At 43.0% G+C, this 26,477-nt stretch overlaps 1 protein-coding gene across 6 annotated transcripts in view; it reads left to right on the forward strand.

The window, feature by feature from the left end:
- Positions 1-5,030: 5,030 nt before the first annotated feature.
- The window catches only part of ABCC4 (ATP binding cassette subfamily C member 4), a 1,253,378-nt gene continuing 1,231,931 nt past the window's right edge, over positions 5,031-26,477 (forward strand). For 3 of the 6 annotated variants that reach the window (XR_008211683.1, XR_008211684.1, XM_052705822.1), the window contains exons 1-6: positions 5,032-5,222; positions 16,203-16,313; positions 19,525-19,645; positions 20,314-20,538; positions 24,479-24,568; positions 25,030-25,193. Coding sequence is in view for 4 of the 6 variants with exons in the window: in XM_052705822.1 (XP_052561782.1) it covers positions 5,149-5,222; positions 16,203-16,313; positions 19,525-19,645; positions 20,314-20,538; positions 24,479-24,568; positions 25,030-25,193 (785 nt within the window). In the remaining 2 variants the exon portion in view is untranslated. Of the gene's footprint in view, positions 5,223-6,499; positions 6,700-16,202; positions 16,314-19,524; positions 19,646-20,313; positions 20,539-24,478; positions 24,569-25,029; positions 25,194-26,477 lie in introns of those variants that run through there. The other 3 variants (XM_052705824.1, XM_052705823.1, XM_052705826.1) reach the window with 3 other exon arrangements.

A 26,477-nucleotide genomic window follows, 5' to 3' on the forward strand; every position in this document is an offset into this window, starting at 1 on the left:
TTCTCCAGCAGACACGTCAGCAAGATGATGAGTCAGGCCACAGACTGAAGAGTGACAAGCTGGGCTTCCTGCCAGTGGACTGCCTCTTTCTTGTTTGTGGCATGGCAGGAGACAAGGCTACCTTATTGGCTTGTCAGGCAGGCATACAGAGTGCATTTCTCTCTGGCTTCCTTCAAAAAAATTAAACAATGCACTGTTGTAAAGCCTTTACATTCTGCTGTTGTAGCTTGTCTTTGGGGAGCTATTCCACCAAGTGTCTTTCAAACAGCTTTGGAAATGTTTCTGTCCTTATTTCCTCACTTGATGCCACATGATGCTCAGCAAATTCTTTACCCAGACTTTTCAAACACACTCAGTCACATGTGCTCTTGATGTTCTGGATACCTGCCTTGAGGTCCCAGAGAGCATTTTGTAGAAACTGATCAGTGCTGAAATCAATGGGAACTTGCCCGAACAAGAAGGGCTCTAGTACTACATCCTCTGAAATATTAAGCTTTAGGTTCATATTGCATAATCAAAATGAGCGCCTATACTTCATCTAAAATCCACATGCTTTTATTCATCATTTGAAAATTAAACCACCCAATTATGCTGTGAGGGCTTTGTGAAAAGCAGATGTTTGTTAACCACTTGTACTCAAGCGGTGAGCACCACTGAACACACACATGAAGAAACTTGTCCACCTGGAAGCATTCAGAAAAAGAGAGTAGATCAAAGAGGGCTGAAGGCTGCACATCATACAGGTGTTCATTTAGCAAGCATTGCCCTTCTTGTGCACTAAAGAAACAGGGAGCCTTATGTGTCTGTCAGTTTGTGACATCTGCTGTGAAACTAATTGATTACCCCAGGGCAATAAATATGACTAATAGGTGTGATCTAGATGCCACTGGTTTAGTTTGGCTATTACCTTATTTGAGCAGCTGGCTTTGCTGCACTGACATTATAGATTTATTAAGTCACACCTTAATTAGTTTGCTTATATATCTTGTACTTTCCATGTTCTGAGTATTGTGCTATCATAGCAAAACATTCAATAGATAGATTGGCAGTTGCTTTTCTTTTCCCCCAAAATAAAACAGAGATTATAAATTCCATTATGGTGTTATTTTTCCTCTTAACTGTGTGCAGTCTCAGATTTTCTTGAGCATCCCTGTTGCTGTTTTAATTGCTACCTAACTCTGTGTTAAAATTCAGTAGTGTCAATGTTTGTTACTGATAATGCTGGCAAAGAATTTTACTTAAGGTTTCTTCTTTGCCCTTTTCCTGCCATTACAATGATCTTGGATATAATTACTTTGATATTTTACTTTAATACTGATAACTCTGTTCAGTAAAAAAAATTACTTGTTCATAGACCAGTTGTTCTGGTCCAAACTAAGAAAAGTTTGGATAATCTTTCATTGCAATATTACTGGCCTGGTACTTTATTTCACAAAGGTAATGCTTCAGGAGTAGAAGCCAGTTTCAAGATTTACATCTTTCTTTTTCTTTCTACCTGAAATTATGGGACATCCATTGGGCTGTCACACATTTAATTCTCTCATGAAGATCTGGTTGGACAAACTTGCTTTGCAGAAATCCAAACCTGCCAGAGTTTGCTGTTGGGCAGAGTTTGTATGTTTTGGAAGACCACGGAATACATGAGAACTATCTTGTTAAAGCCTGTCCTTTCAAATCACCACACTTTTTCCTTGTGCTAATTTGCAAGGATCTATAGACAGTTGTTGAAAATCACACTACTTATTGCTTGTAAAATTCTGTGGCACACTGGATATGCTCAATGTATTCTGCTGCCAGTTTTGTCCATGCTTACTGACAGCAAGCTTAAGCTTGATTTGTTTGGCTTGCAGTTGTTTTGACATTCTTGCATGCATGAACTGATGTGCTTTCTTCAGTAATACTGTACAGCTCAGATCCTGTCCTTCCTTTATAACAACGTGTGAACTATATTAACGGTCTGAGGTCTGATGCCAGCCCTGTTAATTGTTTCACTGATAAGGCATTTCAGTAGGAAGAGATAGGGCTGGATGCTTCTGAGGGCAAAAGATAAACAAGGAGAATGTATGTACAGTGCTAGTCTTCCAGCTGCCTCAGCTGGAGAGGAGGCAGTCTAGCAGACTAGAGTTGAGATTAGTTGCACCAGGTCTGGTTAGAAGCCAGTAACTAGTGGTGTGTCCCAGAGGTCAGTACTGGAGTGGATGAGACACCAGGGGGCTGTACTGCCATCTGAATGGATCTGGCTGGGTGGTGAAATGGGCTGACAGAAACCTCATGAAATTCAACAAGAAATGCAAAATCCTGAATGTGGAGAGGAACAAATCCATGCACCAGAACATGATGGGGGCTCACTCTGAGTGAGAAGCTGGACATGATTCAGCAGTGTATGCAGTCCACAAGGCTATATCCTGGGCTGCATTAAAAAGAGAGGTGGTCAGTAGGGATAGGGAGGTGATTGTCTCCCTACACTCAGCTCTTGTGAGAACCCATCTGGAGTGCTGCGTCCAGGCCTGGAGCCCCCAGTACAGGAAGGACATGGAGCTCTTGGAGCAGGCCCAGAGGAGGGCCACTAAGATGATCAGAGGGCTGGAGCACCTCTCCTGTGAGGAAACATTGAGGGAACTGGGATTGCTTAGCTCAGAGAAGAGAAGGCTCCAGGGAGACCTCATTGTGGCCTTTCAGTTCTTAAAGGGAGCATAACAACAGGAGGGGGAACGACTGTTTACAAGGGTGGACAGTGATAGGACAAAGGGGAATGGTTTTAAACTGAGACAGGGGCGGTTTAGGTTAGATATTAGGAAGAAGTTTTCTCACTCAGATGGTGGTGACACACTGGAACAGGTTGCCCAAGGAGGCTGTGGATGCTCTACCCCTGGAGGCATTCAAGGCAGGGCTGGATGTGGCTCTGGGCAGCCTGGTCTGGTGTTTGGTAGCCCCACCCACAGCAGGGGAGTTGAAACTGGATGATCATTGTGGTCCTTTTTAACCCAGGCCATTCTATGACCTGTGAAGCAGCTTGGAAGTAAAAGGATTAAAGTGTCCTCATGGACACCAAGTTGCACGTGAGTTAACAGTGGGGCCTTGCTACAAGGCTAACAACATTCTGGGGGAAGTTAGGAAAAGTACTGTTAGCAAGTTGAAGGATGTGACCATTCCCTTCTACTCAGCACTGGTGAGACCACACCTGTAGCACTGGATCAAGTTCTGGGATCTCAAGTACAAGAGACACGAACATACTGGCCATAGTCTAATAAGAGCCAACAATGATCAGGGGGCAGGTACACAAAGGCTAAGAGAGACTGGACTATTCAGCCTGGAGAAGAGAAAGCTCAGGGGGTTTTATCCATGTGTATGTGCTGTGCAGGTGCCAGAGCACTGGCAGCACTGGCACAGGCTGCCCAGAGGCTGTGGGGTCTCCTCCCTGCAGCTCTCCAGAACCGCCTGGCTGTGGGCCTGGGCACCCTGCTCTGGGTGGTGCTGCTGGAGCAGGGGCTGGGACACAGGGACACAGAGGGCCCTGCCCACCTCAGCCAGACTGTGAGACTGCAGAGACACTGCAGCACGTTGGAGATCCATTCAAATAATTATTTTTGTAACGGAGAGAAAAATATTATTTTGTTATCTTCAGATACTTGAACTGCATTCCCATTTTCTTAGGCCTCTGTCAATTTATTTCTTCCAGTCACAGCCCCTGTGGCAGGCCATTGGCAACAGTACTGGAAAAGAGTAACAATTAAGGTGCTAAATTTTTTAGTTACTCCAAGGACTTCTGTGATGCACCACCTTATGGAACTGCAGAACTGTTTAGAACCACTCCACTCTTCTAATCACTGTCGAACTACAGACAGCATTGGTGAGCTGTTGCCTCAGACCAGCCGGGCTCGTCTCAAGCCCCTGAGACTGCAGTCCTGAACTGAGGTGAAAATGAGTGCATCTGGTGGGGTTTAGCCCAGTGAGCTCATTCAGAGGGACCCGGACAGGCTGGATCGATGGGCTGAAGTCAACTGTATGAGCTTCAACAAGACCAAGAGCTAAGTTCTGTGCTTTGGTCAAAACAAGCCCATGCATCACCACACCTTGAGTGCTATGTTCAGTTTTGGGCCCCTCTCTACAAGAAAGAGATTGAGGTCCTGGAGCATGTCCAGAGAAGGGCAATGAAGCTATGAGGGGACTGGAGCACAAATCTTATGAAGAGCGATTGAGGGAACTGGGATTTTTCAGTCTGGAGAAGATGAGGCTCGGGGAAGACCTTATTGCTCTCTACAGTGATCTGAAGGGAGGCTGTGGTGAGGTGGGGGTCAGCCTCTTCTCCCAGGTAATAGTGATGTATCCCAGTGATAGGATGAGAGGGAATGGCCTGAAATTGTGCCAGGGGAGATTGAGGTTGGGTATCAGGAAAAAGTTCTTCTCCGAAAAAGTACTGAGTCACCCTCTCCGGAGGTGACCTGTAGGTGTGGCATCGAAGGAGAGGGGTAGCAGGCATGGTGGTCATGGGGCTGATGGTTGGACTAGATGATCTTAGTGGTCTTTTCCAACTGTAATGAGACTCTGATTCTATTATTCAGGTGGCCTTGCTCCTTGCCCAGGAGGTGTTTTTCTGCCTCCTATGGTGCCAGCGGCACTGCGAGGACGGCAAGGCATTTCACCAGCAGCAGTTTAATCAGTACACGCTGACCAGCACCGGCAGCACGAGCAGCGTCAGCGAGGGCAGCATCACCCGGCTGCAGCCTGGCAAACGCGGCGACCCCTCGCCTCGGGAACACAATACAAAGTACGGCCGGTTTCAAGCCTTTCTTCGAGCCTTGTGGGGCATACAGGGGTCTCCCAAGGCGGGCAGAAGGGAGCGGAGCCGGGCCCAAGCAACGGGAGCAAGAGCCGCCTGGCAGGGCACGGCGGTCCCTCTCAGCCCGCTCCCTCCCCTCGCTGCTGCCGGTAGCTCTCGGACGCGGCCTGCGCGCGGGGAGCCGGGCCGGCAGGAGGCGTCCTGCGGGGCGGGCTGGAGGAGGGCCGGGGCGGGAGCGCCGGCTGTCCCGGAAACAGCACCGACCGGCGGCACAGCGGCGGCGGCTGCCGCGGTGGGAAGTCGCCTGGAGTCGTGCGCTGCCGCCGGCGGGCTGGAGCGGCGCGAGGCGGCGCAGAGCGGCGGTCGGTATGGAAGCGGTACCCCGCGAGGAGAAACCCAACCCGCTGCAGGATGCCAACCTCTGCTCCCGGCTCTTCTTCTGGTGAGCGCCGGGCACGCGGCCGACCCGGGGTGATGCTGAGTCCCGGCCACGCGGCGCGGGGAGGGACAGATCCGCCGCGAGGCTCGGGGCGGTAGGGCGGCCCGGGCAGACCCCGCGCGCAGGTGGCTCCGGCGGGAGCGGCCGGGGAGGAGCGAGGTCATCCGAGGTGAACGCGGAGGGCGGTGGTGCCGCTCGGGGTGAGCCGCCTGGCGGCTGCGGCCCCGGGGCCTCCCGCGAGCACCGCCGCCCGCACACGTCGGGCGCGGCCCCGCTGCCGCACGTGGGGCGCCGCGGGGCCGGCGGGCAGCGCGCTCCGGCCTCTCCTCGTCCCCCGGCTCCGCGCCGCCGCGCCCGTCGCGTAACGGGCCGCGGGCCGGCATCTCGCGCCGCACTCTTTCGTGGCGCTGGGTTTTCCTTCCGCCGGGCTGCCTCTGAAACTGCGCGGTGTGCGGAGTTCGCTCTTGAAGGGGCTGCTGGCTGAAGGTCAGGTGTGGCGGAGCGAAGATGAGGTGCCGCCGGGTCGCTACGAACTGGTCGGGGTCGGATGGCCCCTGCGGCAAAGGCGGTGCTCGTGTTAACGGAGACCACGTGTAACAGAACAGCGAGGAGTTACTTCCCCAGTTTTATTGCTTTGAAAGGCGTTAGGAAAGGACACGCAAGGTGAAATGGAAGGGCACCAACTCGTCTGTCAGGGCAGATTCGTTTAGAAGAGAGCAGGCAGCTTTCTGAGCCCAGAGCTCAGTGTAGGAGAGGAGAGTGAGAGCATAGCACTTAGTTCTGCAACACAAATAATGCTCTGGGATCCTGAAAGCCATGCTGAGCAGGTGCAGGAATCCGTTTTGGAAGGTAGGGGGATTTTACTAGTCCTGACTAAATAGTGAGAATACGGGGGCAGACTTGGGTAAGGTCTTAACACCAGGAATGCCCACGTTGGATGCAGCAGTGCTAAGAAGCCTGGATGCAAAGGGATTTGGGGGGAAAAAAAAACTGAACAAATGGGAGAAATTGCCTCATATGCTGCTTGTCAGGCCTCCAGATTACTTTGCAGCCATGGCTTTAGCCTTTTAAAGCCTTTTCTCTTGCATGTGCTGCATGTGATTGTAAAAAACAAACAAACAAACAAAAAATCAAACCACCACCCAGGGTTCCACTTTCCTACAAGTTTGTATGGTTTTACATAAAATCAAGAAGTATTTAAACACCCTTTAGCTATAAATGAACTCTAACGGTCACCTTAAGAAACATTCTTCTATCCTACAGATGCATATGGTATCTAACAACCTGCCCTGTGAGCACTGCTGAGGCAGTGCTTCGTTTTAACCACTGCTGCTTCATGCTGGATGCTCTGCAATGCTTCCTGCTGGAGAACTGGAAAAGCGGTGCTGGAGGAGGCAGTCCTGGGAGCTGCTGTCATATGGTTGCAGGAGTGTTCCTGCTCTGCTCTCTAAGTCCCAGGTGTTGTCAGTGAGGATAGAAGGTAGGGCACAGCAGGTAGCTGTGTCCTTTTTTTTTTTTTTTCTTCCTTTTTTCTTTTTTGTTCCCCATATTTTTTGCTCCTAAAATGCAATTTTGCCATTGCAAGAAACCACCCTCCTCTTTTGTTGCCAGTAGTGCAAAAGAAAAGCTAAAATTATTCTGCCTTGCGGAAACAAGATCAAACTCACAGGGAAAGAAAAGAAGTCATGTTTTCACTGAATTATAAAACTAGGGTAATGAGTGTGTAGGCTGAAGACATTCTTCTCCCATTGTTCAAAGCTTGTCTTCTTGCTCTTGGGGTTGTGACTTTGACAAGTATGAGCTTGATGAACATTAAACTCTCCAGCAGTACATTCATGGGAAAGAGGAGCATCTGGATTGTGTGTGAATGTTGTTATTTTATGGTGCATCCCTTCTGTAACGCTAGTCTGGATGTTACATGAATGAACTATTTATGGCAAGATTATGAAGATGAAAGTGGTTGCAAAATACTCCCATTTCCCATAGCTCTCACTGAATTATCTATGTTACTGTAGAGTTATCAAAGCCCAAATTGTCGTTTACATGTTGCAGTTACTGCTTTATCTACTGACCTTCAGAGTTGCAAGTTTCCGTGCTTACCAAACTTCTTGTCAGTCTGATAGTTACACCGCTCAGCACTCAGCTGTATTTCTGATGTACTTCATTTGTGAGATTTGTTTTGTTACTGGCTCAGCTTGCTGGTGGGATTGAGGGCTTTGAAGGGTTGATAGGAAGATTTGCTTTCTTGGAGGGACCTGAAAGACAGTTTCATTCAGTGTTTTTGATGTTCAAACATCTGCCTGGAAAGTGTTTTGAGTTTAAAATGCTTTAGACTTCATGCTTTATGAAGTTGAGACTGGTGCATTTCACATTTTTTTTTTTTCTCTCTGCTGGGGAGGGTTCAGTACTACTAAACTAATAACTGTACAGTAAGGATATTTATAACTGTTGTTCTGTCTTGAAGATTGCATGCTCATTAAGTAGCAGTTGGTATGCTGTTGTTAACATATAGCATTTGCTCTCTTGAATAATCAAAGATATTCTAACCGTACAGCGTTTGGATTTTTAAGCACTCTTCGGCTCAGGCACTGAATCCACTCCTGTGGTAAGTTATAAAACAAGTCATGACGAAATTTTTACAGTGGGATAAATTTTGAGCCATTAAGAACATGAGAAAGAGAGCAAGCTGTAACACCCTGAAAAAGGAATCCAGTGTTTTTGTTCAGAGAAGTGAAAGAAAGTGCTGTTAAATATCACGTATTTATAATTTATTTTTAATAATAATATTAAAATATATTAATAACAATAATTCTGTTCCAGCCTCGCAGTGACAGAACTGAAAACTTGCTCCAAGGTATCTAAGCAGTTACGATTCTAAGATGTAAACAGCTTTTGTAATTACGTTTTGGTGTCTACAGCACTGCTGTTGGCTTACTAAGAGTGCGCTCTAGGGAAAATGACAAAATGACTGAGACTTCTTGACTGGTCTGAGTGCAATGGGAGAACAATAAAAAACATCTTTGCCCTTGGATTGAAGCACAAACAGAATGCAGTAAGCACAGACATGAAGGCACCAGGTATTTTGGCGGAGGCTGTAGAGTGTGTAGCTGTTTGCATCTGACCAAATACAGTTGTGCCATAAACCTCTCTTGAATCAGTGAAATGCACACTTAAATTCTTCCTCCCTGCCCCAGAGCTTAGAATCAGAAGGGCCACCAACTGCTTCAGCTGGGCCTTGAGTCAGCCTGGATGCCACCTTCATTTTGGTCCTGTGACATGGCACGTCCTGCCTTGCATGGGAAGAAGTCAGACAAGGAATTCACTGCCTTTCCAGAAAGGTCCAACAATGCCACTGTTACAGCTGATGTGTGTTCCTTATGGTGGCCATTGAAGAGGTTTGCTTTGAGGTTTTTAAGTTTACTTCAGGCAGCAAATGAAAATAGCAAACAGGATCAGGATTTCAGATTTGGCCTTATGCTTTGTGTAATACTTGGTGAATTCCCACTCAGAATGTCCCAAATTAAGGTCTTTGAGGTTTTTCACTTTGTAAGGATCTGAGATAGCTATCTCAGATAGCTAATTTTTAGTTCATTGATTAGTTGGTACAAGGTGGCTTTTTCAGCAGGACTGTTTAGATACTATGGGAAACTTACGAAGTTTCTATAGTTTAGATACTATGGGAAACTATGGGAAGCAAATATGTAAGCATTTTCAATGTGGATAAACAGAAAATGAATTTTCAGTAGTCAAATCAGGCTTACTTCTCTGTTTTTTTCTCCCAGATGAAGGAAAGCTGAGGGCCATGAATCATAGAATGGCCTGGGTTGAAAAGGACCACAATGATCATCCAGTTTCAACCCTCTGCTATGTGCAGGTCGCCAACCAGCAGACCAGGCTGCCCAGAGTCACATCCAGCCTGGCCCTGAATGCCTCCAGGGATGGGGCATGCACAGCTTCCTTGGGCAACCTGTCCCAGTGCATCACCACCCTCTGTGTGGAAAAACTTCCTCTTAATATCTAACCATAGATATAGCCATATACATCTTTTATAACATCTTTTGTAACCGTAGCCATACATACATCTTTTTATAATAATAATTTTTTTGTTTGTTCATTTGCAAGAGGTTAAGTATCTGTAGTCACGTTTGAATCAGTCTCTTGACCAAAAGTTTTGCTCCTTTTGTTGCAAGATAGCTGTACTATATGGAAGAAAATACTGCTTGAAAATCATAGCTTATGTATAAATCATATCAGCTATGATAAGGGCGTAGATACTATAGGAATGTTGGCATTTGCTGTCTACAGTAACTGTGTTTAGATACGCAATTAAAGGAACCACTTGACAAAACACTGAAGCTGTTTGAAATGTCCTAGCCATGCTCAGTCATTTCTAAGAGGAAGTGTCCTTCCTGTGATCCATGCAAAATTTAGGAGTATATTGTACTGTTGAGTATTTTTGTTGGTTGTTGGTTTGGATTTTTTTTTTCATGTAGTTCTAGAACAGGCCTTAAGAGTGGAGGACACAATAAAATATGATTTCTGGGAGTGGAGAGTCAGAAGGAGTGATCACCTGTGTGTTTATTTTCTTCCTGTATCCCTATCCAACCACTTGTAACAGCAGTGTAAGCTCACAGGTCACTTAATTCTTCCTCTTGCCATTGGGTGTGGGAAGAGTAGATAATAAAGAAATTGGTAACAGAAGGTTTCTTTGGAAACTGAAATGAGTCGCCATTAATTTCAGCTGTAAACTTTCTGAATAACTTTGGTTTCAGGATTTGATCCATGGTGTGTTTTGTTGTTTGTTTTTTTTGGTTGTGTTGTTTCTTATGGCTGCTTTTTTGTGTTAAACACGTAGGTGAGCTGTAACAATTTTTAGATGCATTTTGCAACAGTGAAGAAACTGCCTGCTCCAACTGTTTGAGCAGTTAACTCATCTGAGATTAGGAATTTCTTTTGATGACTGGTTCTTTTCTGCTCAATTGAAGAACTCTCTTCCTTTTCCTCTGTGTAACTACTTACTACTCAGGCCCTACTTCAATGGATAGCTTCTACTAAAATTTCTTGTCGTAAGACATAATCTTGAGACCTTTGCATCAAATATTTGGCATTACAAATATTCTTGTCCTGCGGATGTCAGATTTGGAAAGTAGTCATTGGAATGCCATAGTTAAAGGTAGTGCCACCCCCCGTTTCCTGGTTTCTGACTTTAACTTTACAAAAGATGTCTGCTGCAGCATGGCAGCGCACCTTTTCCCCTTTTTTCACTTCCTTCTGTCTGTCTGTGCTTCTTGCCATCTGAAATATTTGGAAGTGTATTACAGTAGTCTGTTGAAAACGTTGGTTGAAAAGCACCTAAAGAAATACCAGAATTTAATATGTTTAATCATTGTAGATGACTGCCTTGGTAAAGGGAAGTAAGAGAGAGCAGCTGGCTGGGGGGAATGAGTGAGCATGTGAAATAGTGGTAGCTTAGGAAAAGAAATCACACGGTGACCACAATGAGTTGGAGTGGTGTTTATACCTTGTCTGTACATCCCATGCCAACAGTGCTCTTCTGGACGAAAAGCGGGATGTAGCACTGCTGGATATGTACTGCTGGTGTAGAGCTAAGAGTTGTGTCACGAAGCCATGCTGGGGCAATCCCAGATATGTCTGCAGACTGGGACAAAAACTCCTTGAGAACAGCCCTGTGGAGAAGGACTTGGGGGTCCTGGCAGGTGAAAAGATGGACATGAGCCAGCAGTGTGTGCTTGCAGCCGGAAAGGCCAATGGACTGCATCAAAAGAGGGGTGGCCAGCAGGAAGAGGAAGGTGATTGTTTCCCCTCTGCTCTGCCCTTGTGAGACTCCATGTGGAGTGCTGTGTCCCAGCCTGGGACCCCCAGCACAAGAATGATGAGGAGCTGTTGGAGAGGGTCCAGAGGAGAGCCACAAAGATGATCAGGGGGGTGGAGCACCTCTCTTATGAAGAAAGGTTGGGGGAGCTGTGCTTGTTCAGCTTGGAGAAGGCTCCAGGGAGACTTTATTGCAGTCTCCCAGTACTTTAAGGGGGCTTAAGGAGGAGTACCAACGTTGTACATGGGTAAGTAGTGATAGAACAAAGGGAATGGCTTTAAACTAAAAGAAGAGATATTTAGATTGCACGTTGGGATGAAATTCTTTATTCAGAGGGCGGTGAGGCACTGGCAGAGGCTGTCCAGAGAAGCTGTGGGTGCTCCATCCCCGGAGGTGCTCAAGGCCAAGTTGAATGAGGCCCTGGGCAGCCTGAGCTGCTGGTGGGTGGCAGTCCTGCCCAAGGCATGGGATTGGCCTGGATGATCTCGAAGATCCCTCCCAACCTAAGCCATCCTGTTGATTCTGTGAAGTTGGTTAAAGAACAGTACAAAAAAAGAGCACATAGATACCTGGTGTAAGCTGTGGAGGATAAGCACTGTGGATTTGCTATCAAAAGGTCCCATGAGGAAACCTAATTTGTTTTACGGAAAATCAGCTTCAAATTGGGTGACTAAAGAGCAAGAAATGCATGTTCCTTTGCAGCTTAGTGATTGGAGTAGTGCTTTCAAGCTGCTCAGGAGGTGAAATCCTAGATTCTTGTGTTGTGGAAGAATTTGAGTAAACAATGACTCTCCTGTGCAACTTTGGAAAAATAACTGGACATAGAGTATAAACAGTGATGCTTGTAATGTAATGTACAAGTAGGCTTAGGAAGAATGGTGAAAATGTAGCTTGTAAACTACTTCCCTAAGGTATTAGCTGATGAAAACATACAGGATGTGGCTTTTAGTGGGCACTGTAAAATTACGCCATTGTTAAACTTACTCTTGTTTTGCTTTTTTATTTGTAATTAGACAGAATTGTTTAATCAGAAAAGTAGTCCACTTAGTCTAGTCTTTTGACTTAGTGATGAAGTAAGATCTTTTGGGAAACTGGTGATGATCAAACTTTACGCTTGTCCATTGAACGGTGTCTTAAGATTTTAGTGATAGATGATTGTGTAGCTTCTGGGGTGAAGCACTGGAACAGGTTGCCCAAGGAGGCTGTGGATGCCCCATCCTTGGAGGCATTCAAGGCCAGGCTGGATGTGGCTCTGGGCAGCCTGGTCTGGTGGTTGGTGGCCCTGCACATAGCAGGGGGGTTGAAACTGGATGATCATTGTGGTCCTTTTCAACCCAGGCCATTCTATGATTCTGTGATCTAGAAGCTGAGGGTGACAGACAGCAGTGCCCTTAGCCTCTGGGGTACAGCTGGTGAGACCCAGCATGGTGTCAGTCCCAGTACCCATTGACAGCCCCAGTGAGGAGAGGGGATGGACCAGCCCCAGGGCATTTGCAAGCAGAACACCATGCAGATCCAGAGTACAGCAAGTCCCCTTCCTGGGCTGATGAACTGGATAAGCTAGGCCTGTGTGCCGTATTTCCTCCTTGACTGAAGGGGAGATCTTTTGGGACACTAGCAAACCTCATTTAACAGCTTTCTCATTTAGGAAATTGTATGTGGTGTATCAGAGTAGCATGACTATTCTGGTTACATAACAGCCTTGCCTGTTGGATAGGAGTCCCTGATTCTCTCGTTGTGCTTCTCTTATACTGATAAGAAAACCTTTTCTTAATATTTTTTTCTGCAGACCCAGTGGAATCTCTCCAAAATACTCGGTAATTAATTACGGCAAGTAAAAATTGCACTTTGCTGAACAACCAAGTAAACTGTGGCTAGTTGGCTGTGTTGTAATGTTACAGGGCGTGTAATGTCAGGGCCAAGAGTAGGAAAATGCAGGAAGTGAGTGTTTATGTTATGGTCTTTGTCAGTTCAGAACTGAATCATTTTATATTTTTATCAGTGCCCAAGGCACTGCTGTAGAGGAGGGACATTTTTTGGGTTCAGAGCAGTGAGTTACTGCTTTGCAGTTGGATATCTGTTGGGATTGCATCAGGTTTACAAGTGATTTATTATTTTCTTTTTAATTTTTCTTTTTAAATCTTTGTTCCTGGTGACATCAATATTCTGGCAATAACTGAGGGCTAGTTCTGGGCTTCTCTCCAGACTGATGTCTTTGATCAGCTGATGGTCTTGATAGAGCAGAAGCGTTCCCTGCAGTACAGAGGGTACTCAAGATTCTTCCAAACATTCCCGTGTTTATGTGTAGTTTATGCTAGCAAAAAAAATGGGACTGTGTGAGAAGGATTGAACTTTCTGTGTTTTCCTGAAAGCACAACCTGACCATGATACTTACACTAAAGGAGGTAGGGAAGATTACCTGTAGTCTATCCTGCTCTGTTAGAAAAGAGACCTTTGGCCGGTTTGTTGGTACGCTGCGGACTGTGCTGCAAGAGGAGGAACACCTGGTACTGACCACAGGAGCCAACTGAAGGCTGCAGATGCTTCCCATGGCTGTGCTGGAGCCAAGAGAGCCTCTTTCATCCAGCAGGCAGAAATTGGTGGATGGACCTTGAGGTTATTTGCCCCGTGTTTGCCTTATACCCATAGTCAGTAGCAAGAGCTCAGTGTTGAACCGCAGATTCAGGTGATTTGATGGAGATGTTTGTGTCAAACTGTGCAGAAGCTCTTCTCATGGCAGGAGCAAAGGATCTTTGAGAACCATAGAATAAGTTTAAGTTGGAAAGGACCTTGAAAGATTAACTAGTCCAACCACACAGCATTGAACAGAAACACCTACGGCTAGATCAGGTTGCTCAGAGGCTCATCCAGCCTAACCTTGAATATCTCCAGGAACCTGCTAAAGAGTCTGTCTCCTTCTTTCTTAAAGCCCTCCTTCAAGATACTGAAGGGCCCCTCTCAGGTCTTCCTGGAGCCTTCTATTCTCCAGGCTGAACAACCTCTGCTCTCTCAGCCTGTCCTCGTAGGGGTGATGTTCCATCCCTTGGATCATTTTTATGGCCCTTCTCTGGATGCACTCCCACAGGTCCATGTCTCTCCTGTACTGAGGACTCCACATCTGGACGCAGAGCTTCAGGTGGGGTCTCACCAGTGCAGAGTAGATGGACAGGATCACCTCTCTTGCCCTGATGACCATGCTTCTTTTGATGCAGCCCAGAGAATCTTGGTTCTTTAGAGAAGCTGTGGCAGTGATTTGGGTCCTGATGCTGTGTTGGCTGTACAGTCTAAGCAATAGTTGATGTGGTTTTTTTATTTCTAATTGTACGTTTAACATGGATGTGGAGAACTTAACATCTCATATACGATACAGATCTTCAGTACTCCCTCCAAGACTTCAGAACAGGCTGTTGAGCGTAAGAGATGCTGCTTTAAGGATAGAGAGTTAATCTTTGAATGAATCGGGCAAATACTGTGCGCTGACATGCTAAGTAGTGAAAGAAAAGCGTAAATCCCATTTGTCACATACGGTTCTACCATGGAGCCTGTGAAAAGGCTGCTGGGACAGTTCTGCCTTGAAGAAATTCTGTGCCCCCTCTTCCAGCATTCAACTGGTCTTGCCACCCTCTCTGAAACTAACCAGCCAACTTCTCATATGCCAGTGTATACAAAGTTAAACTGGAGCGTGCCTGAGCAAGAAACGCAACTCGTTGATGAGTGTCCATAACCACTGTTGTGGTTGTGAGTAATAACTGTCCTGATTGTAAACCAGGATTGTAAACCAACTTGATTGCAGTCTTGAATTCTCGTCTGCATGCCTTCAAGAAAAGAATACTCTTCATCTAGTGCACCAGGTGTTCTAGAAAACGCTGTGTTGAAGTCAGGGAATAATTAGGCTGAAGAAACTGAGCAGCATGTATGAGCTTTCACAGGCAGTTGACAAAAGACGAGCATCTTGTCAGGAGTTAATAAAAAAAAAACAAAAAACAACTGTTTTTCCAAAATGGGTCCATCTCTGACCTCTTTGTTCTGTTCGTGACAGCCGACCTAGAAAATTCTTCTAGGGAACAAGCATGAGAGCTGAAGTTCACACTCTACCACAAAACCAAATATTAGGGATTAAAGGATATGAAGTGGCAAAATGCATTTTTTACAGCCTCCCCATTGCTTTTAAAGTGTGTGTGTTACATAGGTATTGTTCTCTTTTACTCTGCTTCAAGAATGATGATGTTGTTGTGCTTTCTCGTGCTTTTGCCTGCTTTGTGAGATGCAACTGAAACTATTTAGGTCTCCTTCACCTGTTTTTCAAGATTGAAGAAGTTTCTGTGTGCATAAAAGCTAGTTTTACTACAGTACTGTTTGATTGGAAAAAAAATCACAGAATCAGAGACTAGAATCTCAAAGTGTATCGGACCCGTAAGAATCAGTTACCTTTTCTTACAGAATGACAGCAGCACTGTAACAATGTCTTTCATAAAATACTGAGCTTTTAAAAATCTGAGTACTTGAGAAAATTGATCTATTAGAAAATGTTTTCCAATTTTTAGTCTGCTTGTTTCTTAGTATCCTTTCTAATGTGACATTGTGCTTTGTGTTTCTACTTCCACCTGTGTCCTAGTAATAAAACATTATTTATCCATTTTTACATTTGTGTGTTTGTCTATAAATTACTGACATTTAATATTTGTAAATGTGGGATTTGAACATTCACTTTTTCTCCCATATAAATGAACACCCATGCAAATTACAAAAGTGTTTTTTAAAAAATATACAGTAGAGTTTTATGCGCAGTTCTGTCAATATTATAATAATTGATTTAAGCTCTATTTTTCCATAAATATTTAAAGGAATGCTAGTTTTCCGTAAGTATAAGTAAGCACTGAAAAAACTGCCTTGAGTCTGAAAATTGCATTGGCTATCTTGGATGCCTGGAGCTAAGGTTCTGAGGGACATAAACAACTTTAGGTTGTGCTAAAGTGAAGATGACTTACTTCTTCAGGGTTTGTGAAGATAAATTCTATAAGATATGTGGATGTTGAGTGATGCTTGAGAGGAGGAGGAAAGACGGGGCTAAAAGAAAGAAGTAACAGATAGGGAAATTAATTATTCTTTTGGTCTGCTGATCTGTTTACTAATCATTGGTATTTAAATAGGTGGCTGAATCCATTATTTATTATTGGCCACAAACGGAAACTTGAAGAAGATGATATGTACAAAGTACTGCCAGAAGATTCCTCAAAGAAGCTTGGGGAGGACTTACAGTGGTAAGGAGTAAAATCATTGTTCTATTTCATTGTTTTTCTGCTGATGAATGTGAGGTTTTATTCATATTCTAAAATTTGAAGAGGTTGTTGTGAAGTTTAACAAGGTCTATTGTAAACAATTCTGGATAGCTAAGAGTAGCATTTACACATTTTACTATGGAGACATTTTCATTTCTTCTCATTATACGTAGTGAAGGTATGTTAGAGTATTACTATTATGCCATTTAAAATTTGTCTGGCACTCTGCAGAATACTTTGGTGAAGAAGGTTTTTCATCAGCTGTTATTGTGGTAATCCTTAATAAATTAATGCAGGTCTTTTGGTCTTACTGCCGTAAGACTATGAATAACTATGAAAACTGTTAAAACTGTTAAAACTTCTCTTTATAAAAGTGAGGAAAAATATTTTTGTTGTGTTTTTGGAGAACAGTGAGAGCTGTATATGCTTCACATGTGTTTATATAAAGAGAATTTTTCTTTTTTCTTCTAATAGTGATGTATCTCCCTATCATAGAATTACCAAGATTGGAAAAGACCCCTAAGATCACCCAATATCAACCATGCACCTATCAACCAACATTTCCTACTAAACCATGTCCCTCAATAGAGCATCTAAACGTTTCTTGAACTCAGGAGGTTCACTTGTCCAAGGTTGCTCTGAAATTAAGGCCATCTCTTTATTTCCCTGTAAACTACAACAAATACAAAGAGCACAATAACACTGTTTTGTAGAGCAAATTCTCAGCTACATTACACCATTTTTCAGTAGTCACCATTGTTATTTATGTTATTTATGCATTTTTGCCAGCAATGAACAAGACTCTACATGCTACACTCTTAAAAAATGTGCACCAGCGGAGATGACCCACTGTTTCAGAGCTGCTCTGACAGCATAATTGCTAGGAAAATATTGCCCAAGCAGTCCATCTTTTATCAGACTGAACAGATAAAAGTCAGAAGGTGCCAGATCCAGATTATACAGTGGTTGCTGTGGGGCAGTCAGTCCAGCCAGTATTGGCAATGTGCTCGAGTCTTCAGACTGGAATGACACCTGGTGTTACTGTGTTGCAGGATAAAGCTTGTCTTCTTCTCTGATCTGACTCTAAAGTTTGAGCCTTAGCTTAGTCAGTGTTGTGATTTAGTGGTCAGAGATGATGGTTTTTCTAGGTTCCAGAAAATCCAGAGAGGAATTACTCCTTTCCTATCCCAAAGCATGACACATCACATTACCCACTGAGGACTGTGGCTTGACTTTTTCTTTGGTGGGGAATTCATGTGTCCACTCAATGACTGCCATTTTGACTGGGGCTTGTAGTGGTGACACTGTGTCTCATCCCCAGTAATGATGTGATCCAGGAAACTGTCACCCTCAGCCTTGTATGAATTCAGTAGGGCCTGACAACCTTGCATGCGCTTTTTCTTTCTGTTCCTGTGTGAACATTCACGGAACTCACCTGACACGAACTTTGCACGATTCCAGCATTGCTACTAGAATTTCTAACACACTGAAGCCAGTATTCAGCTCCATTTCAGTTCCCTGGTCGTCATCCACCAGTTTGTGTGAATGTCACACATTTCATTTCCTGGTGGGACAGCTGTGCATGGCCATCCGGAACATACCTCATCTTTTAAGCTGCTTTTGCCACTGCTGAAGCACACCACCCGCTGCTTGGTCTTCACATGTGTTTGATGAATGTTTCAATAAGTGTCAGTGAATGTCCATGGGTGTTTCCACATGGAGTCATTCAGTGACTTCCCTTTGCTTCATATGCACATCTGTGTCAGATAATATTTTGAAAGGTTGCCCCTCTGCTGCTCTCTGTCGCATGGCAACAACATGGGATGGTGTATTAGTGGGAAGGTTCAGCTTCTACTGCCCTACTAGCAGGCATTACTTTTGGAGCAGCCCTCAGAAATTGTCTTGAACCCTTCAGTAGAGAAAGGTTTTGCATTCAAATAATTTTGTTAAATAGAGAAGAGGTCTCTCCCAGCAAAAGGTGATCTCTGAATTGATAAACTGTGGCCTTGTCTTTATGCTGGAGTATGTAAAGCAAATCAACATCCCTAATAGCTTAGTTAGGGCAAGAGGCTCCTTAAGGAGTGAAAGGAATCCAGAAACTGAAGGTTATGGCTTTTATTACCCAGCCATGGCTGAGGAAGGTGAAGAATGAGAGGCAGTGGTAAGCTGGCTTGTGATCTTTGCCAAAGTCCAAGGATGTGTCTTGAAGCTGTTCAGAGAGTGCACTGTAGAGGAAGATGAATGCTGTCCAATGATTCTTACAGTAAAAGCGCACACTTTCCGTGAGTCAGGAAATGGTAGAAAATACAGCATGCCAAATAAAAGAAGGTTCTTTTTATTCCCTAGTGGACTTGGCTCAGAAGCAAAGAATATAATTCATAAATAGCCACTGAAGGAAGAGCTTCTTCTCTTTGGCCAGCAAAAAGAATCTGTCTAGTTTCAGTTCTGATTCTGGAGTATCTATTTAGACAATAACTATAATTCTTTTAATAAAAAAAGAAGGTAAAATGAAGAAGTTATGTTTTCCCATCCATACTGTATGCTTCAAACTTTTGTGCCGTGTTACAAAATAATAAAATTGGCTTTCATGAGTTAGACTAATTTCAGCCCTCAAACAAGCGAAGTCAGAGGGCCTGGCAAAAAATATTTAGCCTCCAGAAGCAAGGGGGACGTCTTGTCTGACAAGTGTATTTTAAATGTCTCCTAAAGTTCCAGTTAATTTCATGTTTGCGTTTAACTGGACAACATCGTTCTTGGTATTACCACCTTTGATTTTAATCTGAGCAGATTGTATCTTGCTTGTGGGTAGAAACGTGGTTAACACAAAGGTCATTGCTACTCAGCTGGTGAAATCCTTCAGAGAGACGTGAGGAGTGCGAAGTGACTGAACTGCTGCTAATGCTTTAGAAAGGCAGATGGTGCCATATCTGTTTGTTTTCATGAAATCATAGGGCAGAGACGAGTGAGGGGCAGATAGGAGAGAAGGTCTGATTATAGGAGAATAATCCTGTAATGCTAAGCACAGTATGTAGATGAGAAAACATTACTACCTGTTATCTTCTTAATTTCTTAATGAATGAAGAGTATAAAGGTGATCGTGGCAATCCTGCTGCAAGTCTGAAACTGTTTTACTCCAGGGAATTGCCTTATTGTTTTACTTCTGTCTGCAGCATATTTGTTTTTTGTTTGTCAGGTACTGGGATAAAGAGGTGCAAAAAGCAAAAAAAAGAGGAAAAACACCCCATTTAACTAAAGCAATTATTCTTTGTTACTGGAAATCCTATTTAGTTCTTGGAATTTTCACAATGATTGAGGTAAGTGATATAAAATGTGATGCAGTGTATTTCTTAGCTAGCAGTGATGTGGAATTTGACCTTTGAGGTTGTGTAATACTTAAATGATTTTATGCTGAGTTGTTCAGAGAATCCATACAATCCATGCTGTTCATATGCTCTCTCAGAAAAATAAGACAGAGATGCAGCCCCTTTGAGACTGAAAAACTGAGCTGTGGCTGCAGAGTTATGGACTTGGAATAGAGAATGATTCCAATGCAATACTTCTGAGACATTACAAACTATCTGACTTGCTTTATAGGGCTTAGCTTTATTCTGTGTATCTGAGGGAGATGCCCCACAGAAGAAGTTTGTTTTTTTTTTTCCTGATATATGTAAATGGTTGTAAAGGACACACTAAGTTATCCTTGAATATGCAAGTGTAATATATATTCATGTAACTTCTATAACCTCAGAGCTCTTACTGGTAAGTGACAGAGTTCTTTTTAAAAATCTAGCTAAATTTTAATGGGGGTTAAATTATTTTGAAGTATGTTTTTATAAAAATTGGCTTGATGTTTTAGAGAATGAAAAAATAATGTAGGGTATAATTTGTGGCAGTAACTTAGCTTTTTTTGCTTGGACACTGAGATGGGGAGCGTGGTATGATATGAAATTGTTGATGCTTGTTTTTCTTCTTTTTCTTTTAGGAAACCCTCAAAATAGTTCAGCCAGTATTTTTGGGAAAAATTATTAGTTATTTTGAAAACTATGATGCCTCAGATGAGGTGGCTTTGAACATTGCATATTGCTATGCAGCTGCTCTGTCTGTGTGCACGCTGATTCTAGCTATAATGCACCACTTATACTTCTATCATGTACAGCGGGCTGGCATGAAGCTCAGAGTGGCTATGTGTCATATGATTTATAGGAAGGTAAGCAAAAGTTATGAGTAATATTTGGTGTTCAGTTGCTATTTCATGTGATGTATGGGGTTGAAAATACAGCTCTTTGTTACGCTCATTTATGCAGTGCCACTGAAGTTACTCATTTGTAGAAATGTATTGCACTCTAATAATATACATCATCTCTTAAATGAATCTTTTGCTCTTCCTTGAGTAACACGATGTCTGAATGACCCCTTCAGTCCTCATAGTGAAGGACTTAAAGCTTAGGATGAGCTGCTGGTGTTCACCTGCTGCTGGTGGAAGGGCTTGTTGCTGGAGCAGCAGGAGGTGGTCAGCATCCAGCAGAAGGGCAGAGCTGCTGGTGGGTGCTGGGCCCTACCTGCTTCCTGCCTGCAGTCTCTCAGCCCTCCGGTTTCTTCCCCAGGAAGAACATTGTGTTTGAATGTCACCATGAGCCTCCGCACCCCCGTGCCTGGGAGTTGCTTCACTGTGTGATCTTACCCCCCTGCTGTGATTAATGGCCTGACTCATTTCTGTTTTCTTCCGCAGTGCTTTAGGGACAGTGAATTGCCTGCTTTGCAGGTCAGGGGGATTTCCGGCTGAGAGCATGGGGTTAGTTCAGTGAGATGTGGAGATAGTGCGGTATTGCTGCTGCCCCCTCCAGGCTGCAGGGCCGCTGTGAGATGGAAGGTGAATCAGGAGGAGCTGGGGATATCACGTTATGAGATGAGGTTTAGTAACATCAAGTGTGAAATGCTGGCCTTGGGGTGTTCCAGGGAGCAAGTGAGCCAGTTCTGAATGTCTGCTTCCCTCTTCTGGAGGTGCTGAGTGCCTGAGCCACTGTGTCTTTCTCCACTTTCAAGCTGGTAAAGAAGAGAAAATGCACTGCACGTCTCACTTTAGCAACCTGCCTGTGGCAGACCTCAGCAAAGAAGTTTGAGTGAAGGATCAGGAGTGCAAATCTTACTGAAAATATAAATAAAACCGTGTAACTTTAGCCATAAGTGCCACCCACTACACTTACAATGCTGTGATAGATGATGTGAGGTTTTTAGGGAAAGCAGTAGAAGTGAGGAGAGCAAAAATTCTAAGTGGAGATTCTTTTTCATGTGCGTATTTATTCTTCCCCCTCTTCTGATACCTTGGAAATTGTCCTCTGGGAACTCAATTCTAACAGGGCACAGTGCTTTCTTGTACATAAGCACATCTCTAAGGTATTAATTTACTCAACTGATTATCATAACAGTTTGAAATTCATGAAATATGTATATAGTGATGTTGTTGCAGTGTTGATATTAGCTTAGAAGCCTAGAAGCTTGGCAAAAAAGTGTTTATAACGTGCATCCTTATTTCTAGAGATGTGATTAAATGCAAAATTAATCTCCCCTCATCTTATAAATGTTTACTCCTGAGGGTGAAGGCTGAGGTCGCAGAAGAACATTGATAAACCCTGCTAATCAGTTGTCTCCATTATCTGAGGCTTATAGATAGGTCATACTTCCTCTTTATTCCCATAGATGCTTTTGAAAGAATCTGGATGCTGATTTACCTGCAGTTTTGCAGTGATCATTAAGTGCCGTAGTAAATAGGACCTTGGATTTGCAAGGATGAGTGGGTTGAGTGGGAGAGCATCCTTAATACAGAACTTCAGATGGCAATCAAACTTCTTATATTTTGTACCTTTTCTGTTTCTGGGAAAGTTAAAATCTCATCTTATTTGCAAAAAGCCTGTATTCAAGCTCTGAGGTGTTTTGTGATCAGTAAGAAGCATTGGTGATGCGCAGGAAAAGAAAAATCTGTCTCATACCTCAACTTCATGCTTGAAAACCAAAGACTACTTATGGAAGGCTTGGAGGGGAGGAAGACTTTAATCATATAATAATAATGAATTATTATGAATGAATAATAATAAATTCTTGAAGGTTCAGAATTAAACACTGAAGTGGTTTAACCTGTGAAGTTGTTTAGACAGGAAGCAGGCAGAAAGGTGTCAGGAGTTATTTGACTGAATAGTTGTAGTATTCTTCTCTGTAGTCACTTCTTATCCCTTCTCTGTGCCCTTGAATTAACAGTTTGGGGCATGGAGAGATTAAAGCACTAAGATTGGAGGACAGAAGTCAAGGAATGGTAAAAATACTGAAATTTGGTCTGTACAATTACATCTGAAAAAGAGCAGAGTGTGAACTGAGCTAGTAAGTGTAGAAATGGCCAATGTGTTCTGGGCTGTATTAAAAAAGGGGTGGCCAGCAAGGAGAGGGAGGTGATTGTCCTCCTTTACTCAGCTCTTGTGAGGCCCCATCTGGAGTGCTGCGTCCAGGCCTGGGGAGCCCAGTACAGGAAGGACGTGGAGCTCTTGGAGCAGGTCCAGAGGAGGGCCACTAAGATGATCAGAGGGCTGGAGCACCTCTCATGCTTAGAGAAGGCTCCAGGGAGACCTCATTGTGGCCTTCGGGTAGTTAAAGGGAGCATAACAACAGGAGGGGGAACGACTATTTACAAGGATGGATAGTGATAGGACAAAGGGGAATGGTTTTAAACTGAGACAGGGGAGGTTTAGGTTAGATATTAGGAAGAAGTTTTCTCACTCAGATGGTGGTGACACACTGGAACAGGCTGCCCAAGGAGGCTGTGGATGCCCCACGCCTGGAGGCATTCAAGGCCAGGCTGGATGTGGCTCTGGGCAGCCTGGTCTGGTGGTTGGCGACCCTGCACATAGCAGGGGGTTGAACTAAATGATCATTGTGGTCCTTTTCAACCCAGGCCATTCTATGATTCTGTGATATAACTAGAAACTGTTTTCTTTGAGACAGGATTTGTGCTGGGAAATAGATCTGTATGGAAAAGTAATAGAATATCCTTGAGCTGAAAATAGAGAATTGGCAAACGTGAAGTCAAATGTAAATTCAATGTACAGTTGCTTTTTAAAAATTGTTAGCTTTAATTATTTTTTTAGTTGTATTTCTTACCTTGAGAGTGAATTTGGAAGCACTATGATCAAAGCAATATTTAAAGCCATAGATGGTGGAAAGGGAAAGTAAATGTGCACTAAGTAGAAATACTCAGTGTTTTTGGGGAGTGAACTATTCCTGTTACAGGAAAATGTGTAGCACGTTTTGTTTGTTGTTTTATTTGTGCAGCAAAACTGTTTCTTTGTAGCAAGTATAGAAGGAAGCAGAGTCTGTTATCTGCATCTTAGATCTATCTCAGTTTGGATCTCAATGGTAATACTCAGACTGCAGGTTTATAGATAAGATATTTCTGGGGATATTGTTGTAATCACATTCTGTTTTCTACCGATTAATCTATATCAGCCTGCAAAACCATTTGGTATTTACTGCTGTTGTTTTTCATGGCACGTGCTTCTTTTAATGTAATCTAGAAATTTTAGCATTTAACAGGTGTTGTCACCAGTGGAAATGTTTACACTTTGTAGAGGGATACTAACTTTGATTTTCAAAGATAGAAGATGGAGTTTGCATTGTTACTAAGGAGTGATAGTATAAAAAGAATGACTTCATTGATTGCATTCTGCCAGGAATCTCACAACAAAATTATTTTGATTGTCCAAACATTGCCCTGATTTTAATTTGATTTCAGGTAGAGTTTTCTATTTTAATTTTGTAAAGTTGCTTGTAATATGGGTGGGAGAGAAAAGTTAAAAGCTTTTCTATTTAGCTTTAGTAATTGCTATGTTGGTGTTTTCCCATTTCAGAGAAAGTGAAGATAGTGTTTTTTTATGGCACTTGTGTTCTTACACTCTTCTCCCTACACTACTTGTTTTTTCAATAGGCTCACCTTCAGGTTTGGAGTGTTAACCAACATATTGTCTAACGTTTTAGAATTGTGCCCAGATACTCCCAGGCAAAAGCTTTTGTTCCAGCATTGTGTATGTGTATTGAGTCTTCTAACTACATGCATTCTGTGCTGTATAAGCTGTGACAAACTGGGACTGCTTTCAATTTTTTAGGCACTCCGTCTCAGTAATGTAGCAATGGCAAAAACTACCACTGGACAAATAGTAAATCTTCTCTCAAATGATGTGAACAAATTTGATCAGGTAAGAACTATTACAGATCTTTCTGGTGATATGTATTTCTTATGAACATTTCTTCTAGCTGTTTCTTAAATATCACATATTCGTAGAGTCATAGAATCGTAGAGTATCCTGAGCTGGAAAGAACCAATAGATATCATTGAACCCAACTCCTTAAAACATTTTTTATTCTCATAAAGCATTCTTTTTGTCTGTTTCATACTTTCCTGCTGTTTTCCTAAGCTCAGATGAATGTTGGCACAAGAAAGTCAATGTGGGGATTTATTTGCTTTCTAAAGCTTAGGCGCCTCAGTATAGACTGCTGTATTCAGGTCTCTGAATCTGGTGCAGAATTGCACCAGGTCTTCTGACTGAATGCCTCAGTACCACTGCAGACAGAGGTGCTTTCTCAATTACATATTATTAGGATTTAATATTTTAGCTAGGACTGAAAGCTGATTTTTGTTTCTTATCTCTTTGCCTAGGTAACAATTTTCTTGCACTTCTTGTGGGCTGGACCAATTCAAGCTGTAGCAGTAACAGTACTTCTCTGGATGGAAATAGGCCCATCGTGTCTTGCAGGAATGGCAGTACTGATTATTCTTCTGCCTGTACAAACCTGCATTGGGAGGCTTTTTTCTTCTTTAAGGTAAGGTTGCATACATCAGGTTGTAGGTATTTTCTGACCTGAGTTTGAAAATGTGCATACTTCCTTGTCTAAGGGCTGGATGGAGTTAGAATACTAGGATGAAAACAGCTTCCATTTGATGAGGATTTGTGCTTTCTCTTTGATCTCTGCCAGTGTTTCTCATAGTTAATAATGCAAGATTTCTGAAGCTCTGTTCATAGGGACTTGAAGTTGTTTTTCCCTTGGAGATGCAGACAGTATCTGGCACTTTTTAGATGTCCAGTGTATTAAAGCCTTGGGCTATTTTTGTAGCTCCCCTGTAGCTCTCCTACATCTACCTTGTAGGTTTTGGGCATAGAGTTGCGTAGCAACTTGAGCTTTGCCTTACTTAGCTAATGCTTAGGGGAGAGATTATTACTTGTCATTCTTGCCATAAATTTGACTTACTGAGATTATAAAGGTGGAGTGGAAAGCTCTGAAAATTTTGTGTTTAAAAATCTTGCTGTCTCTCCTCCAAGATAAAGATGCAGAGAAGAAAAAGGTGAAGGAAATGAGAGAAAAGTAAAGCAAACTTATGACCACTGTTTTGATGCCAACTGTTTCTAGCTCTAAGTTTCTAGGGTTGCAGATATATGAAATGGATCTGCAGTAGTTTTCCGCTGTCAGTCAAATTTAATTTATTTTTTCTGTGACTTCCTCTTAAAAAATGACTTACCTCAGGTGGGAATGTTATCTTCAATATTCTGGCTTCCTAATTTTCCTTTTATTGTGTAAAAAATCATGCTCTACTTGCATTTTGATTTTATAAATTACTTTTTCATCTAAATGGAAATACTTTTTTTCTGTGTACTTGTACACTTTGTAGGTTACACATCTTTGTTGCACTTCTGTTCAGGGTGAATGGATTCCTTTTAGCTTTTCAAATAAGCAAAACTTAATTTTTAGTGGATTACTGTAGGGTTATTTTCAAGCTGTATTTTAAGACAGGTTTTCCAGAAGTATTGACTGGTGTTGCCGTTGCTTGGCTAGATAGGAAGAGAGAGCTGAGAATTACAAAGGAACACCAACTCAGATATACTTCTGCTTATAATCACTGTGTTAGTCTTCAGTTACTACGCTCATGTGCTATTTCTCAAGTAATGAATCATTCCATGTTCTCTGTCAGCTTTGTAGGTTCTTCATAAGATCTATTTGTAGAATGTATATTCCTAAGTATAAATTTTCACTGCATATGTGCTAGGCATTCATATGTGTTAAGCTACTTTCCTCTTGATTTGAGTTTTAATGTCAACAATTAAAATACTT

Source organism: Tympanuchus pallidicinctus, unplaced genomic scaffold (assembly GCF_026119805.1).
Source record: "Tympanuchus pallidicinctus isolate F22 unplaced genomic scaffold, pur_lepc_1.0 scaffold6, whole genome shotgun sequence".
Taxonomy (NCBI): domain Eukaryota; kingdom Metazoa; phylum Chordata; class Aves; order Galliformes; family Phasianidae; genus Tympanuchus; species Tympanuchus pallidicinctus.